General features: G+C 38.0%; 1 protein-coding gene across 1 annotated transcript in view; it reads right to left on the reverse strand.

Moving 5' to 3' along the window:
- RXFP2 (relaxin family peptide receptor 2) overlaps positions 1–14715 on the reverse strand; it is a gene marked incomplete at both ends in the record, with an annotated part of 60016 nt that extends 45301 nt beyond the window's left edge. The window contains one exon of the mRNA XM_081046026.1: positions 14673–14715. Within this exon, the coding sequence (XP_080902152.1) occupies positions 14673–14715 (43 nt within the window). The remainder of the gene's footprint in view (positions 1–14672) is intronic.
- Positions 14716–19335: the final 4620 nt, after the last annotated feature.

Consider the following 19335-nt stretch of genomic DNA (forward strand, 5'->3'; position numbering starts at 1 on the left):
TCAGACACCTGCATTTCAAGGAGCATAAGTCCCCTATGAGGACAAATTCAAAACAGTTTTCTTGGGCAGGGAACATGAGAAGAAGAATGAGAGCTGAAAAATTACAGGGTTGAATGAGGGAATCCAGAATGGAAAGATTAATTACCATCTACAAAATTACTATATCTGGAGATAAGATGACCAAAACATCTCAGAAATTAGATATGAGACATTTTTTCAATTTTGAAAGAGTACTTTCCAAAACATAAAGAGATGTGTTTTCTGTAACTATTCTAGTAAAATGGTGGAAGCTGTGTATTTTTTTAAAAGGAGTGCAACATGAAACGTCACAGAAATTAATATAGGAGCATGTAGACTCGGGTGTGGCTACACGTCATGACTCATTGAAGGGAGCCAGGGATGTTTTTGAAGTGTCCCTAACCACGCCATTGAAGGTTGGCATCATCAGGAATTTCCTTGAGTTGGTGCTACGATGGTTTTTAACTTAGAAGAAGGATAGAGAACAAACCTCTGTGGAGCGCCATCTACCTTGTGCTGGGTGTTTCTTAATTATTGCGTTTACTGGCTGCTTGGTACGGTTGTTATTACTCTCTAGGTGAAGGTGAGGAAATGGAGGCTGAGAAGTGAAAGCACTCTGGTTCTTGGGGAAATGCCCTGTGACAGCTGGGTCCTCTAACACATGTCGCCTGGCAGTCAGGTGCCCTCCCACCAGACAAGGCACCAGGTGCTCCTAAAGTAGACGAAGCCGGCCAGCCCTCACTGTTTAACAGATACTGCCTCTGTTTTAGGGCGGGAGTTTTGATTTTAGGCACTGAAGCTGTGTGTGAGTTACAAGTGTATATTAAGCTTTTAGTGATATCATTAGAGGACGTGTGAAGTGTTGAATTTTTTCAGCTTTAGTGTTTTAGTCATAATGACCATCAAATTCCAGCAAACAAATAAAAGAGGAGAGTCTGCCTCTCTTAGGGACAGCTGGATGTAACAGTTCCATTCGCCCCAGAAGCTGCTGGGCCTTCTCTGATTGGGGCCAGTGACCCTTGGGTCCTTTTCTACCCTTTGGATTTTTGTTATTACAGAAGAAAAATGTATTTTCTCCACTATTGCTGCAGTGATAGGTAAATGATTTACTGTTGGCAATAGACATAGGACCAGTCAGGTCTCACTACTTTAGGAAAATTTTCTTGGCCACGTGGCTCTGGGGGTTGGCTTGTAAAGTCTCTTCACATGGGGTCATACACACTGAGTGATAGATTATTTTTTTGAGGTAGTTTTTTAAATTTTTATTTTATTTTTTATTTTTCAGTTACAGTTGATGTTTGAATCATAGATTTTAAATCTCTTAACTTCTTCCTTGTAGATTTAAATCTCGTAACTTTTTCCTAAGATTTCTGTAAAGGGCAGATTTATGAAAACTAGTAGTCCAAAACATGAATGAGAATCAGTATATCTTAGTGTAGCAGCTTTGACATTTTTTTAAGACAGTAACTTACAGTTAGAAAAAATTTTTGTATCACAGTTCAGCACACAAACACACATACACAGAGACTGAAAACAAAGCTTCTCGAAATATTACTATGCCTTTTACTATGTGTGATGCACTCTGATCGTTGCTCTCCTATCTCATTCACTTGAAAAGGGATCACAAACCACTAAGAAGATTTCATGACCCATCCACTAATGGGATGTGACCCAATATTTCTGCTTTCACTCATATGTGGGATATAAAACAGAAAGCAACAAATGAACAAACAAACAAAAAAGTCATAGATACAGGCAACAGTATGGTGGTTTCCAGAGGGGAAGAGGGTGTGGGGAGGTAGAAGAGGGTAAAGGGGGTCAAATATATGGCGAGGGAAGGAGAACTGACTCTGGGTGTTTAATACGCAATGCAATATACAGATGATGTGTTAACAGAATTGTATACCTGAAACCTATATAATCTTATTAACCAATGTTACCCCAATACATTTAATAAAATTAAAAAAAAATCCTATCCATCAGTGATGGAGTGCTCTGGAGACCATCAGACCTGCCTGGATTAGCATTCTCTCGATCACTCACTCACTGTGCGACTTCAAGCAACTTATTTAACCTCTTTAAACTTGAGTTTTCTCATATTTAAAGTCAAATCAATGATAATGTCCCACTATGGGTGTTTTTAGGAGCAAGAGAAGCTAACGTTTGTGAAGTCCTGGAGAGTACCTGGCCCATGGTGAGCCATTCGGTAATGTTGGCACATTACCTTGGGTAATGTGGGCAATTTCAACGTGAGGTAAGAAAACAGGGCTTTAAGAAGGAAGCTCTGATGCTGAGTGGAAGCTTACTGTGCCTTAGCACTGCGTGACTTTTTTGTGACTTCTATGAAAGGAAAAATAGGGACTATAATAAAACTTTCCCTACTTCTTCATATTATTCTGTTTTAGAAGCCATATGACATATGTGGTTTCTATCTTAAGCAGCCTTTTGAAAGCTAATGGGGTGGGGGGTTGTAAATGATAAATAACCAATGAAAATGTCTTCACAACACATACAATATTAATACTATTCTATTAATGATCTACAAGAGGTGGTTAGACATTCTATTAAAGACAGTTTTGAAGTGGAAAGCTGAGGCTGGTAGATTATGTTCCCTACAGAGTTATCACGCAGACAACTTTGGGTTCTTTGAGAGCTGGACCCAACTAAAACCCACATCACAGATGCAGATTTACCTAGAGGGGGACAAGCTATCAGCTGTCACAGACAAGAGGGATCGAGATTATATCCTTTTCTGTGCGAAAAATGTGTACTTGTAGCTAATATGTGGGAGGGAAGGACTGACCATGTACAAACAGAACCGATCGATCGCACTTCTCATACTTCTCCATCTTTCACCTGAGAATGGTATCTTCCTAAAGCCATCTCAAGGTATAAATTTTATGTAAAAGAAAAATAAATAAATGAAATCAATTCCCTACTCCCTGTCTTCTGTCTCCTAAATCCCTATTGTCTAACTTACTGTGTGGTACTTATCTGGTGCTCAGTAATTTTTTTAATGAAAAAATGAATGAATGGGTCATTTAGGAATAAAAGAGGTATCGAAGAAAGAGCCCCTTTCAAGATGTAGACTTCCCAAAGTTGCAGGCGTATGTTTTTATTGTGATGGCAAAGTATTGATTAGTCTCCTATATACTCCATTAATCATTCTGTTCTGTCATTATACAGTTTAAAACATAATTAAGAACCGCAACTGTAGTTGATATATACTGGGAAAGAATCAATTGCCGTCTGTAGAAAGCATGTTCTGCTGTCTATGCTTCCTGCTGTCTGTGGAAGTAGAAGGAGATAGTTTTTATGGAAATGTGGGGATTATAAAAATGGAGCGTGCCTACAGAGAAGCGAGGTTGGTAGCTTCTGCAGGAGTTTCTGTGGGATCCCTGCCAAACACACAGCTGAGGAGGGTTGGAATACATAACAGAAAATTGCTCAGTGCTATTTCCTCCTCCTGCCTTCTGGCCAACACTCTGGACGTGTCTGAGCAATGGGGTTTGAAAATGGTTCCTTGATAGGCTTTTGAAGCCAACTGGACTGCTGCCCAAGGACATTTTTTTTGCTGCGCACCAATACCTTCCTTTTGTTATTAGGAAACAGGTGAGTTTAAGAATCCATGGAGATGTGCAAATTGCTCTTTGCTTTCTCTGATTCTCACCTGTGCTGCACCTGCATGAAGCTTAAGAGAGCCTTCATCCCCTTAGCCTGGTGTTCTGGCTGAGACTCTCCACACTGATGCCGTGGTCCCGGGGGAGCACACAGCATCCTGACCAATGAGGACACTTCCCAGAGTGCACCACTCCTAAAGTTCAATCCAGTTCAGACATAGATGGAGCCACTGCTATTTACTCTAAAGAGCCAAGTACTGCAGCACCAGAAGAAATATTCATTTAACATCCGCAAATGTTAGCGGAATGCATCCCATGCTATTTCTGTAAGGCAGCCCACAGCCATGGCCACAGGGAGCTCAGAGGCTAGGAGCTCCGAGAACGGCAGCAATAGCACTCGGGATGCAATGGTGAAGCCAGCTCAGCTGCTGAGTCCTCCTACAGAAGCCCCCCTACTTCTGGGAAGAGGCTGAGCTTCACTAAAAGCCCTCCTTTACAGAGAAGACGACGTATTGTTCTTTTGAAGGAAACTAGTAAAGTCGTCCTTACAAAGTTTTTATGCTACAATGAGTGGAGACCCCGACAGGATTATGTGGTCATATGAGTCAGTACGTAGAAGATTCAGGTCTGGGTCCATGCACACAATTACTCCACCTCCTTCCCACTTCAAAGATTCCTGCCTTAACTGAGTTTCTCCAAGTCCTCATTTTCTGTCATGTCCTTCAGGGGAAAACCAACCATCTCAGCCTGTCCCTCAGGGTCCTACTCACAGATTTTCTGCAGAAACCATCACCCCATCTCCTTCTTCAGGTGAATGCCTGCTGTTTGAACAGACATATTTTGGGAAATGATGCTAAATTTTCTAGAACAGAATAAGCTCAATACATCTTGATTTAAACTGGAAATAAAAAGAAGTTCAAGTTGTCAACATCACTCTCACCAGGGGTGTATTTCAGGCCACGTCCCCCTGGGCTGGGTGCTATTACCTAGGTCACACACTGAATGGCGTGATCCTTGATGGGTTCTAAATTATATGAAGGCACAAGAAAGTCTTCTCTTCCAAAAAGATTTCTGCTACTGACCAGTAAACTGCTTAAATTGACCTTTAGGGATGCATTCTTTTGGGTTAAAATCTTGTCTTTTAGTATTTAAATACCGATTTTGTTCTGCATGAGTTTGAGAGACAGCTTTCTTCCTAAAACTTGCCTGAGCGCAATGAGCTCACAGAATGAACACTCTGGTGGGTAAAGGAAGGAGACCGTGGAAAGGTTACAGTAAAGGAGACATGTGAAGCCTGAGGGAACCTTAGCATAGCAAATGCGGAGCGAGTAGAAGGTGGTAACTTTCTCCCTTCATCTCTCTCTTATCTAATTCCTCTCTCATTTGATGACCGCTCTGTTTTAAGGGATTTCCGCTGGTTATTTTTCCTCTTGGTGGCAAGTCTCCCCAATTGTAGTCCCATAGACTTCCAACCTTCTCTGCACCCCTGTGACTGGGCAGGATGTACCTCACACAGGTGTGGGCACCTTACACAGATGGCTGGTGCTGAGCTGTGTAGAAGCCACACGTCCTAGGCTGACGCCCTGGATGCTTCTTTCATAATGAAAAGAAGAAGGCTTTCCTTCCTGCCCTCAGTGAAGCTTTCCGCCTGTGTTCTATAGTATTCCATTTAACCTCATCTGCTCAGAATTTCTCTCCATTAATTATTTCCTTTATCTCCTGTATTTTCAATATCCCTGTATCTCCACTGGGTTTTCCATTTACATTAATCTTATTCAGTCAGCTCTCATCTTCAAAACAAACAAACCAAGCAACCAGTCAACCCAGATCCTACTATATCCACATGAGAACTGAAACACTTCTCCCTTCAAAATTAAATTCCTCAGAAACGAGTCAATGTCTGCATTCCTCACCACCTTTCTCTCTTTGATACACCACAATTGGTCTTGGCCTTGCTGTTCCACTAAAATCCTTCCCACCAGAATCACTAACATCCTCTTTGTTACTAAATACAATAGATACTTTATAGTCTTCATTTTACTTAGTTCTCTGCAGTATTGGACACAACAATAGTCACCAGGTTGAAACCTTTTGTTGCTTGGCTTGGTGACATCTCAGGCCCTGGTTTACCTCGTCCTTCTCCATATTTTCTAAAGGTTCCCCTGCCTCCTTATCTCCTTAATGCATTGGCTCCTTTTTCTTTGTCCTTATCTTGAATGTCACCCAAACCCCATACACATAGGTCGGAGGTTACTTAGACCAATTGAGTCAATTAAAGAATTTAGAGGAACCTGCAAAAGTTATTAATATTTTAGTTTGTCAAATAAGAACATTAAGAAATGCTAAATTACCATGTACTATAAAAATGATGTATTAGAAACATATTATTTAATTGTTAAAACTTAGACCGTATCCACAGAAGAAAAGACAGCCCTTTGAAAGGAATATCTTTTATTTTATGAAAAACTCACTCACTCATTTATGCTCTTGGGCTGGTGACTTGCTTTCCTGCAGCAGTGGTCTGGAACATGGTATTTGGAAGTATGTGTGAGAAAATTGGATCTGGCGATGTTACCAGAATTCTTTAGGGAGGTTAGTTAGCCCTCTGCTCTGTAACTCACAAATATTTTCTCCCAGTTTGTCACTTGTCTTCACCTGTGTTTATGACAGGGGCTCCAGAAATGAAACTATAAGATCTTGACTTTAAAATAACTATGCAAACTAAAAATAGAAGGTAACTTACTTGATTTAAGTAAGGATATCTATAAAACCCCATAGCATGATATACACTTGATGGTGAATTTTTATGGTTTTCCCTTTGAGACTGAGAACAAGACAGTGACGGCCATCATCCCTGCATATGTTCAGCATTGTCCAGAGGGCTTAGCAAATGTAGGAAGGCAAGGTGAGTCAATCAGTGGTGTAAGTATTGGAAGAGAAGAAATAAAACTGTCATCGATCATGATATGATTGTGAACATAAAAATCCAAAATAATGAATTATCCGTATTTGTGAGGTTAGCAAAGTTTCTGTAAAATCAATGTAAAATCTACATATCAGCAAGAAACAATTAGAAAATGAAGTGTTTAATAAAACGTACCTTTCATTATAGTACCAATAATGTCATGTAGTTAGTAATAAATCTAACAAAAATCTGCCAGGCATTTATGCAAAGTATATAAAATGGTTGGGAGACATTAAAGACCTAAATAAATGGAGACTTAATACTTTACAGATGTTAATTCTTCCCCAAAACTGATCTATAAGTTCAAAGCAATTACAATGAAACCCCAGGAGAGTGTGTGTAGACATGGGTAAATTGTTTCTAAAAGGTGTGTAGTAGAAGAGCCAGGTGTGTCTTGAAGACGGACAACAAGGCGAGAGAACTTACCTGTACGAGTATATCAAGATTTATGATAAGGGAATGATAATTCAGGTAGTATGATATTGGTGCAAAGATAAAAAAAAGAATAGACCAATGGAACAAAGTAGAAAGTTCAGAAAAAGACAGACACACATATAAACATTTGATTTACGACCAAGTGGCAGTGGTGAGGGACAGTCAATTCTACGTGGATTATAGATCTAAACGTGAAAGGTAAAACAATGGAGTTTCTGAAAGATAATATAGAACAAAAATCTTTATGACTTCGGGGTAGAGATTTTAAGGAGAACACAAGAAACAAAAAACAAACAAAAGCGTTAATCATATTGGAAAGGTGCTAAACGAGACTACATTAAAATTAAGACATTCTGTTTTCAAAAGAGGAAGAAATCACCATTAAAACATGCTGAGGATTGTGGAACCACATATGGCATGGGGGTACCCAAACCTGAAGTCAGTACAAGCAGTTATGGCAAAATCAGCAGAAAGCGAGTGGCCCAGACAGACAATGCATTGCTCACTCCGTTTCCTGGTAAGTACGGCATCGTGTGCATGGAGGATCTGGTTCATGAGATCTACACTGTTGGAAAATGCTTCAAAGAAGCAAACAACTTCCTGTGGCCCTCCACGAGGCAGAATGAAGGAAAAGACCACCCACTTTGTAGAGGGGGGAGATGCTGGCAACAGGGCAGACCAGATCAACAGGCCTATTAGGAGGATAAACGAAGGTATCTACCTGGGTACTTCTGTAATCCCGTCAGTTGATAACCAGTGACTGCTTTCAAGTTGAAAAAAAAGAAAGAAAGTGTAAAGGGAAGTGGCAAAGTAGATGTTTGCAAAACAGTCTGTAATTAGCATATATAAATATATACATGTATCATACACATTAATAAGGAAAAGATGAACAGTAAATAGAAAAATGGGCAGGATATGCGAATAGAAACTAAACAAGAGGATATCCAAATGGCCAAATAATGTCTGAAAAGGCATTAAATCTAATTAGTAACCATGGAAATACAAATTAAAACTCCAAGGACCTATCACCACAGATTACCCATATGGCTATAATTAAAACACCAACCAATCCTACACTATTTAGCAAGGATGACAAGTTATGCAAACTCTCATACACTGGAGGGAGTGTTAATTAGAACAAACGCTTTGGAAAATGGTTTGTCATTATCTACCAAACTTGAAGCTTGCCAACCTCGTGAATCAGCAGTTTTTCTTCTGGGATCTGCCCACAGAAACGTGTGCACAGGTGCACTGAAGGACTCAGACAGGGATCTACATAGGTGCTGCCTTACTCATAATAGCCCTGAACTGGAAACAATACGAAAGTGCTGGAAACAGCAGATGATAAAACTGTGGTGCAGTCATCGACGGCGTTACTATATAGGGCTGAAAATGAAGGGAGTCGTTCGCAATGATTTCAGATCAAGCACTACTTCTTGTCCTTTTCAAATGACTGTGTTTCCTTAGGAGGACGTTCCCAGAAGCCCTGACTTGTATGGTAATAAGATGCTGAGACTTAGCTTGTATGGTTCTCTCAATATGAAATGCAACTTTTCTCCTTTACCACATTTTCTCTTCTCTGATATTCGTCTCAGAAGTCATCCTGTGAACGCTTTCTGATCCCCTCTAAGACCGCTCCAGAGTGTGATGTTTCTTCCCAAAGCATCTTGCACATACCGCTACTGCAGTATTTGTGACATTTTATTATTATTACAGATATTTTCCTTTTCCCCTAGTTCACTGTGCCCCACCCTTGGAAGGAAACTAAATAATTTTGGTTCTTTCAATGCCTGAAAAAGTTCTCAATTTTTAGCACACACCATGTGCCTCAAAATTATCTAAGCTTAACAGTTGTTTCTGTAATTGGGCCACATCTACCTGACTCCCTGTATATGGAAGTGGGGACCCCATGGGTACTCCAGTGCCAATCCACGTCAGAAGCATAGGCCAAACTCGGGGGTACGCATGTCGGATGTGACGTCAGTATGGGTTAGGTGCATACAGAAGCTCTATACTCATTTCCCTTTTCTCCTTTATCTTGTGTCAGGGCTTCAGTATTCTTATGTTGACTGTTTGCTTAAAGCTATCTACCATGAAAGAAGAGCGGCCTCTCCTATCCTGATGGTGTCCATGTAGGTGAGGTAAGGTGGCCCACCCCAGCTCATGGGTATGCTACCTGTATGCTCTACGTCTAAAGGGAATCTCATGTTTGCTCTGCAAAACTCTTCAAATTCACAATACAGTGGAGGAGAAAAAACATAGCATTCTCAAAATTCTGTGTTCTCAGGGAGGGCAACTTTTGTCTCCCAGTAGATAATTTTAGCTTTAGTTATTACAGTGACAGTGGCATTTTTAAGAGGGAAACAGAAACAGCCATAACAGAATGACTTCGTAATAGGGATCAGTTTCCCGGGAACCCTCAGCATGGATTACGATCCGTTGCCTGCCTATGTGTGATTTTACATAAAGACTCTTCTCTCACCTTCAGACAGAATTTGAGGCTTTTGAGGGAAGCTTTGCATAATGGCTCTCAAAGGCAGAATGGAAAAGAATCAATATTTTTGGAGTTTCTTACATTTCATCAATTTACATGAAAAGAAATGAAGAGGAGAAATAGCTACCATAATAGATACACTATTTTTGCCTTTGTGGTTACGGCAGAAAGTCTCAGGCAAGGTATGAATAAAAAAGAGACAGAGAGGAGAGGAGATGAAGAAGAGGGGAGAAGAGGGAGGACCTTGAATTATCACTCTTGTCCTCCTACAGACAAATGGCTAGTCCAGTGTCCACTGGCAGGTCCATAACTGAACAAAAAAGTAGATAAAGAGAACCAGTTGACAAATGAGAAAAAGAATCTTGCTCCAAGTCAGAAGATTCTTCCCCAGCCATTTGTGTCAGGGGTTTGCTACTTCTTTTTCTTTCTTAAAGAGGGAGTGCTGATTAACATCAAGATGACTTTATAGTTCAACTTACATATTAATTCTACTTTTTTGAATTATATTGTCCATCAAGAGGTTGTATACTGATCTTTAGACAATGTAGCTTCAGCTGTTCCTTTGCTGAATACTTAATTTGTCCTTATAACCTCCCCCCAAAAAAAATTAAAAAAAGAAACTTTTCAGGTAGAATTAATGTGTTCCATAATCCAGGTGAACCCAATTGGCATCTCTTATAAAAAGAAGTGTGGAGATATTTTGAGGTGCTAAGTGCAACACCAGTGTTTGCAGAGGTGTGACCCACGGGACAGGTTCATCAGATTACCTGGGCTGCAGAGCCCCACACCCCACCCTAGACCCACTGAACCTGTGGGGGTTGGAGTCCTAGAATCGAGTTCTTTAACACCACCGCAAGTGGTCCTGGGACACTTGATAATTGTACCAGTGGGACAGCTCAGGCTGAGAGGTTATTTGTTACGCTGACAGCCAAAGGCTGGGAAGGATCCGGGCTGCGGCCTGAACACAGGTCACTAGCCCTAAGTCCAGCCTCCTCGCCACTGGGCTGCCTCTCCCGTCCTAACCCCTTCCGTTGTACATGCTTTCTTCCACGCTTCCAGACCCACTGTTGTGGATGCCTTCTCATGTCCCATCTCTGATCAAGGGAAAGCGGAGGATAAAATGTACCTTCTTTTCTGAGCTTCTGGGTCAAGGTGATCTATTGGGAGCAAATCCGGAATATGCTCTCCACAACATATCTTTTCCATAGACACAGGGAGAGGTTGGTACTATGTTATTTCATTAAAAGATTCAGCTCATGGATGAAAGAACTGTCCACTGAACATGAACAAAGAAAAAAACTGGAGGAGCAAAGCCACTTGCTTGGCAGAGGGCTGACACCAGATACACAGCTGGGTTCCTGCCTGTCTGAGAAGGGGGCTGAATGCTGCCCCACCCAGAGGCTGGGACCCACAGGACGCCACACGCAGGGACTGAGCCCCTGAGAGTGAGTGGGATGGCATAGCCCTGCCTGGCCACCAAGGCTGTGATTTCAGTACTGCCCCTTCGCCCATGGCCAGCAGGGAAAGGGTCCCTCTGCAGACTGGGCACGAAGTTCAAAACCAGATCACACACAGGGTGAAATCCCTGAGACGCCAATGTAAACTACAGCTCAGATCAGCAGGTGCCTGCCGACAGGCTCTGTTGTGGTAATTATGAGACCAGTCATAGGGGGACGTGTGCAGGAGAAAATACCCTCCAACTTCATGAAAGTGCCTGGGACTTACAAAAAAGAGACTTTATACCTGGGGGCCCAGGAGATGATAGTTCTTTAAAAAGCAGTTTAAAACCTGGATGATTAAAATTCTCAAAGAAATAATGCAAGGGAGTACATCATGTGATCAGAATGGAAGTTTGTAAACCCAGAAAGACAACTTTAAATTCCTTTGGAATTATGGAAATGAAAAATATAGTCACTGAAAAAAATTTTTTTAACTTTATAGCTTGAGTAAAAAATAAACTGGGATCTGAGAAAGGGAGAATTAGGTAAATTTATCTTTCCCTCATCAAGCAGGCATTCTATTTACACAGAGCATCCCTGGGTGAAGGAAATAGTCATACAACACTGGTGAGCACTGTGTTTATTGCAAGTTTAATTTTTTTCTGTAGAAAAAAGTTTCTGGAAGTATAGGGGTGAGAAAGGGGTGCGTGTGAATAAAGCATAGAAGATAGATAATTCATTTTCAGATAATTGTGCCCCTGATTCTACTATTATTTCTTACGGAAAACAAACACATTCATTTTGCAAGACAAATATTAAGTTATATATTTACCAGGCAGTGTTGGGTTCTCAAATACATAGTCCTAAAAATTCGGAGCATTTATCATTATAGAACTATGTACATAAAAACTAGTCTTAGTTGATTTTTCTAGGATAAGAGTGTGATTTTTTTCCCCAATACCAACTTATTTGAAAGCAGCATCCCAATTTTGTCTCTACAATTCAGCTGACAGCCAGTTTTGTCACTTCAAGTGAGAGGCCTTAAAGCTCTTATTACATTGATCATAGTTATTCACAGTAAGATGAACAAATGAATAAAGCTGTTGCAAGATATGTCTAGTTGGCATCTTTAGAGGGAAAATATTTCAGTGGCTTTAATTTCTGAGGATCGGGTATGTCCTTTCCCCCCTCACAGCGGGTTTCATTAGTGGTGCTGCGTCAGCCTCTCAGTATGACTGGCCAGCGATGTAATTGATTTTCACAGCTACCAGCAGCATGGACGTAATTGTGTGAAATTAAAATTTAGTCGGAAAACCTTTTCTCAAGTCACAGCGACCAAGGTGAACCGACGTGACATTAAAAAGTCCCGTCCAAGCTGAGGTTTGAACTTGTCCGTTAGGGGGCAGTCACATACTGCTCACTTCAAAACGCAGCGCAGGCCTTGAGGATGACCGCATTTTTCCAAGGTTAGCAAATTATTTGAAAAGGAGCAATTCGTAATTACCAAGTAGCGGTGTACATGTTTCATGCTTTAATTTCCCATAGAAGCTCATGTTTGGGATTTGGAATATTGTGCATAATAGTCCACACACACAAAAAAAGAATCTTTTTTTTTGAAGGGAGTTGAGGCTAGTTAGCAAAGAAACCCAGTGAATAAATAAATTGATAATAAAGTACATGTAGAAAGTAATAATAAGATATTTTATCTTGACTTATCAATTAATGCCTGTGGCTTAAGATAGTCAATATCGTTCATTCCTTAGGCACTCAAGGGTGATCATGGCCAGAAGACAAATGACTGTCATACAATTTCTAAATTTTCCTTTTGTTTAGATCTGGCCTAAGAATCTATCACAAATATTTATCTGAATTTAAAAAGTAATCTTTATGCTTACATAATTGTAAATGACTTTTCTTTGTTTATTATAAAGAGTCTTACTGCTTTAATTATAATTTTATTGTGAGGAAAAAAAATTTCCTCATCACATAGCAAATTATTATTTTTATAAGTAAGAGTAAGCTATCAACACATTATTAATATGTCTAATTTTGAAAATAAATAATTTTAAATATGAAGGTTTAAATTAGCCATCAAAAGTAATGTATAATAAAATTAGAAAGTAAAAATTTACAGGGAATTATAATTAATCATTAAATATTTATCAGGTTGCTACTATGGATCTGAAATATGTCATTTACTTAGCAATAAGAAACAAAAACCATCTATTTAAAATTTCTCCCCCCCCCATTTTTTGTTTGTTTAAAGAGCACCATTACTTTGAGGTAAATCTTAAGACATTATTTTAGTAATAGATGTTTTCATCTCATAAGGATTTTGTTTTTCTAAGCAAAATCGATCAGATGCATTACCACAAGTATAAGCAGTACTATAGTAAAATTGGTTAACTATAGTTGCATTTCGGTATGTTAAAGAACTTTTTAAAGGTACAGATAGCCTCTGTGAGAGGTGCTGAATTCAAGAAGATACTTTTCTTCTTAAAAATCATAAAACTGAATATTGCAATTATGCATAAGACATGAACTTCCAAGGGAATTACTTCTAATTCAGAGAAATAGACAGTTTTCTACGACTGTGTTTCATACAAAATGAGTTCATATATCTTTCTTTCCTTTTATAACACTTAAGTTTTCATGTAAGAGAGATTTAAATACAAAATAAAAATTGTGCTAAGTGTATTAAAATATTTTAAAATAATTTGAAACAAAGTTTTAGCACTTCAAATTCAAACAAAAATTTTATTGAAATTTATTGAAATTTTTCTCATAAACACTGAATTTTATTTCAAGATTAACAATACTCAGTTGAATTCATTTAATAAAATTGAATATTTTAAAAACTTAAATGAATTTCTCAGAAAATAAAAATAATTTCAAATTCTACCTTTTATTCAGTTTATCAAGTCTCTAAGAAAGATTATAAACTTCAATAGATACATTTTTTAATAATAAACCTCAACATGCATGGGGTATGATGAATAGATTATGTATTTACAAGTGTATAAGCTCATAACAAAGCAAATATATATTTTCCTTTAAAACCAGGTAAAGATTCGATTTTATTTTTTCATCTCAGCTTTACAATAAAAATACCACTAACTTTAAAATTAGCAGTTTGGCCAAAATAAAAATGTTTACGATTAAAAACAGAAAAGAGAGTTATCTAAGTGGGGATACTTTTGTACGTTTTTAGTGGTTTTATTTTAGATAGGTTTGCTCTTTGGGAGAGATACTGATTTTTGATTTGTCTGTGACTTTGCAGTTCCCAGTTTAACTACGTTAACAACAAAACATAGCAACTCACAATTACCTACATTTTATGAACGTGTGTCAACACGTTGAAATTTCCTAAGACAAAATTTTAATTTATTAATTTGTCATCCTTTTTCACATATTAAAAATATTTTCTCCATTGAAATCGATTTCTTCAGCATTGTTTTAAAAAGATATTTTTGTCTCCAATTTTAATAACATATAAAGCAAGTTTTCATGAAAAATGTGTTGCACCTAGAAATTGGTAGGATGGAACTCTAAGCAGTTAGTGGTAATGATGATGATAACGCAGACTGGTTGTCTGTTTATCAAACAGTGCAATGACTCCATTATAAATATGATAGGACCACATAGAAATGTTATATTCTTTTGGAACTGAACTAATTTAAGCGAGAAAGCAGCAGCCTTACCTTTGACGTCTATCAGAACAACGAATTGAAGTAGAAGGAACATTTCAGTCAGTCTGCAGCTGAAGAGAAGTTTAATACCAGAATAATAACAACAGGTTTACAGCAATTGAGTTATTAGACGTGTCGTCCTTACACCTAAGAAGGAGTTCTGATGGAGTCACTTTGGTGCCTCCCGATGGTCTGAGCATGCTCACAGCTTGAACTTTACTGGCATGAGGAAAGACCGTGTTTTGTCACTACGCAGCCTGTCTTTCTTGTTTCATTGTATTTTAAATCTTCAGTTGTATTCTTGGTCGTTATTTCATCATAGTATGTACAGAGAGACATAAATAAGACTTTGGTGTTCTTAGATAAGAAACATTTTGTTAAAAAAATCACTTTATATTTTTCCCCTCAAAGCATGTAGTACATTTGCTCTTACTTAAATCCAAACATATAAAGAGCTTCTTAAAATGAAGGGATATAGATTTACACTGAATAGGTAATGAAACATTTTGCAAGCATATTTTTCATGCAATAAGCAAGTGACAAAAAGCTACTTACTGGTAAATACACGAAGAACACCTACTTCTATTCAAATGCACTTAAATGTTTTCAAATGGCACCCAGAAAGTTAATAATAATTAAAATATATGGTCTTGTGTTTAATAGTTTCTTACTGTAAAACATTTATACCAGATTATAAACCTCATTTACTTCCCCTAGAATTATATTCCTTTTTTAAAATGGAAAATTTTATTCTCCCTTTCAATTTCATGCTGCACACCTATTGGAAAACATTAATCTTAATTTAGTCCTCACATCCTGAAAGCAGCTTCTAAAACAGCATAATTAGAGCAAGTTAAACTACAGAAAGGGACTTCTGGTTGTAGGAGTCAGTCAATCCCAGTGTCATCATAAAAATTTCTATGAAAGGACATTGTAGAATTTCATTGTCAGAGTATTTATTTTACTAATTGGGAAATGTCCATGTAGACATATGAAACAGTTTGTAGTCCTGATTTGAACTGAGGGTTTTGTAAGTGATTCTCTTATATAATTTTATTAATAGCGTCATCACAATACTGTTTGAAAAGCTGTCCCCTGTGTAACTGACTATTGTCATCACAAATCATAAGAGATGGGGTTTTCATTGTGCTTTCTTTCATTCCAACCTTTGATGGAAAAATGATTCAAAAGGAATTTTAAATAGAAAATATTTTATTTATAATGTAGTTCTTTTCTTTTTAAAGAAGTGAACTGAATTACCCAAGACTCTCCAGATACATTTAGATGTGTTCTCATCTTATTTTTCAAACCAAAAGAGAGAGCAACAAAGAGAATAAAGTAAAGATGAGAAGAAATATTTCAAGATCTTTTTTTAGATTTCAAACACCTTTTTCCCCCCACTAACCTCAACGTCTTTTAGATTAAAATTGCCTTACTTTAAAAAAAAAATCAGGGTGATGAGTTTTTCTTACATTGTGTAAGACGCCAAGGTGATGGATGGTAGTTCCTGGTACTAAAACTTCGAGCATGAATTTTTAAGTGCAATTTAATAGCATGAATTGCCCATCACAACTCCATTTGAAGTTTAAATGTATGTTCCGTGAAAATATAATTTCTGGAGAAAGAAGAAATGTCAAGATTTCAAATCCCTTAGTTTAGATTTCTTTGTGAATATTAAGCCTTAGGAATACATTTAAATTACTAAAAAGTTGAATAATCATCCCTTTGTGTTAGGTTTTTCAAAGTTACCTTTTGAAATATTAACAAAAAAAATTCAGAACTCAATAATTATAAATAATAGTTAAGAGCATCTCTGGCTCATTATTGATTTCTAAAGGCAGAAAGTACAAGTATTGAAACATGTTTCATTTAATATGTTTCAACTTTAATTTACCTAGTGTGAATCTCCAGCCTTTTGAACTGAAGCTGAAATGGTTGGCATGAGCACAAGGATATAATACACGCGTATTTGTTTAAATGAGGATGAATGGATTTACTCTTTCGTTAGAAACACAGTGGGTAAGGAAGCCCCAGAGAGAGCTTCCTGCAAAGCTGAGGAGAGCATCCAAACTGACTCCTCCGTACATATCAACTTCAGATGCTCACGATTTATTGATCCTTGCCTGAATCAACTCATTTCTTCTTTCCAGTCTCCTGTGGGTAGCACTCAGAGTTGTGGCAATAACAGTATAAAACCTCATTTAAATACAGTATTTATTATACGGCACGATTCACTACAATTCTGGAAAATTCTAGGGAGTTTATTCACAGAAAGTAGTAATTACCTAGTTCCAGGTGTTGGGGAGTGGTGGTGGGGGCATTTCCTTAGCTTCTATTGTCACATTTATTTACACCTTAATAGCCATTGTTACATATAAGTTCTGAAATCCAGAATGTGATTTATTTTAATTTGGTGAGAAAATCCTGATTTTAACACATTTTCAGAATGTGTGATTGCTTTTCATATAGGCTATAATTCACTATCTTGCTGAATTAATATTTTCAATCAAGATATTTACTCAGCACTCGCTCTGCTTAATGTCAGACTAGGCTTGTGAATACCTTTCACCATCGAGCTAGTCGTTTATTCACAAAACCTGACCCACTAGTTGTTCCATATCACTTTCTGTTTTGAGGGAAAAGGACTGAGTGCTATTCAAAGACTGAATTATATTAATAGACAAGATCTTTCCTCAAAAAGATAAATTATAGGATAATAAAGATCAGAATCCCAAACTCGTGATAGCAGGCTAGCTGAGGCCATGCTCACTCAAGCAGTGTCCTTACCATAAAGGAAGTTATAGTGAAATCTTAGTACTAAGCCATACCAGCCAAGTATTTGTGATTGTAATTTTGTTAGCCTTTCTGCATGAGGTTATATCGTGACCTCATCATTCAGTACATCTGATAGTTTGAGTAACCTTCTCAGCAGTGGTACCAGGTTTATGTGTGGCCTGTAGGCAGAGCAAACCTAACTGAATCACACGGTCTCAGTAGCATGGAGTGTCAGTCAGTTACGCAGATCAGTTCTGATGTATGCAGGGTTCATTCTGAGCAAGGAAGTCTAAGTTAAGTGTTCTTACTCTGATGTCCTACATTTAAAGTTATTTAAATCATGCTCCATTTCTCTGGGAATTTCAACTCTTGGCAAGCTCCGCACTGAGGAGCATAGCTGTAAACTCGGAGCACAAAGAATCACTGAGATGTCCACCATTGGCAGTATGGTAGGTTAGAGACTCCAAAAGGCCTTCTTGCTTGAGAATATAGCTCCTGCATAAAACAATTTTCATTGTATTTCTGGAATCTTCGGAATGGGAATTAAGTCTAAAAGGACAATACGAAACAAAACAAAATAAAAATGCTGAAATGTCAATGGAGACCAGTAAACACATACAAAAGGCAAAGACCTGCTGCAAACAAATGCAGAGCCAAGCAGTGCAGCTGGAACCGAGCCTTGGGTGAGGGGCCCAGCCTCGGCCTCCCCAAGGGACTCAGGCGAGTGCTGCCCCAGGAGACGCCCTCTCACACCTTGCAAAAGAAGCCCGGGCTCTGTAGGAAACCTCCTCAGTGTAGGTCCTTAGGTTTTACCCAGGTTACCATCAACCAAATATTGGCTCATTATCAAAAATTAACCAAGCACACTTGGGTGAGTGTGCAGAACTAAAAGCAATAGATTAAGAACCCCAGGAACTTCAAATATTAAAATGACCACTTATGGAAAATAAATTGTTTAAAGAAAGAAGCACATGAATCACAAAAATGAGTCAGAAGTAAGAAACCATTCAAAAAGAACCAAAGTAATTTTTTTTTAGAAATTCACACTGCATTTGTGGAGTTTCAGAACTCAATGAATGGATGAAATAATCATTAAGACATAGTTGAGGAACGTGTACGCCAATGTTCATTGCTGCTTTGTTTACGGTGGCCAAGACATGGAAACAACCAAAATGTCCTTCGATAGATGAATGGATAAAGAAGTTGTGGTACATATACACAATGGAATACTATTCGGCGTTAAGGAAAGATGATATAGGAACATTTGTGACAACATGGATGGATCTCGAGAGAATAATGCTAAGTGAAACAAGTCAGACAGAAAAAGCAGAGAACCCTATGATTTCACTGATATGTGGTATATAAACCAAAAAGAACAAGACAAACAAATGAGAAACAAAAACTCATAGACACAGACAATAATTTAGTGGTTACCAGAGGGTAAGGGGGTGGGGGGTGGGTGATGAGGGTAAAGGGGATCAAATATATGGTGATGGAAGGAGAACTGACTCTGGGTGGTGAACACACAATGGGATTTATAGACGATGTAATACAGAATTGTACACCTGAAATCTATGTAAATTTACTAACAATTGTCACCCCAATAAAATTAATTAAAAAAAAAAAAGAATTATATTTCTATAGAGAAACAAACAAACAAACAAAGACATAGTTGAGGAAAGAAATTATAAATTGGAATAAAGAGGTGAGGAAATTATCCCAAAAGTAAGACATATAAAGAAGGAATGAAAAAAAAACAATAAATAAGTTAAGAGATTTGGAGAAAAGCATGAAAAGTTTCAACATACAGCTAATTAGAGGAGAGAATAGTGAGAATGAAGGAGAGAGTATCTGAGGAGATAATGACTGAAAATTTTCTACGAATGATAGACCACAAAAT

The sequence above is a fragment of the Rhinolophus hipposideros genome (assembly GCF_964194185.1).
Source record: "Rhinolophus hipposideros genome assembly, chromosome: 4".
Lineage (NCBI taxonomy): Eukaryota > Metazoa > Chordata > Mammalia > Chiroptera > Rhinolophidae > Rhinolophus > Rhinolophus hipposideros.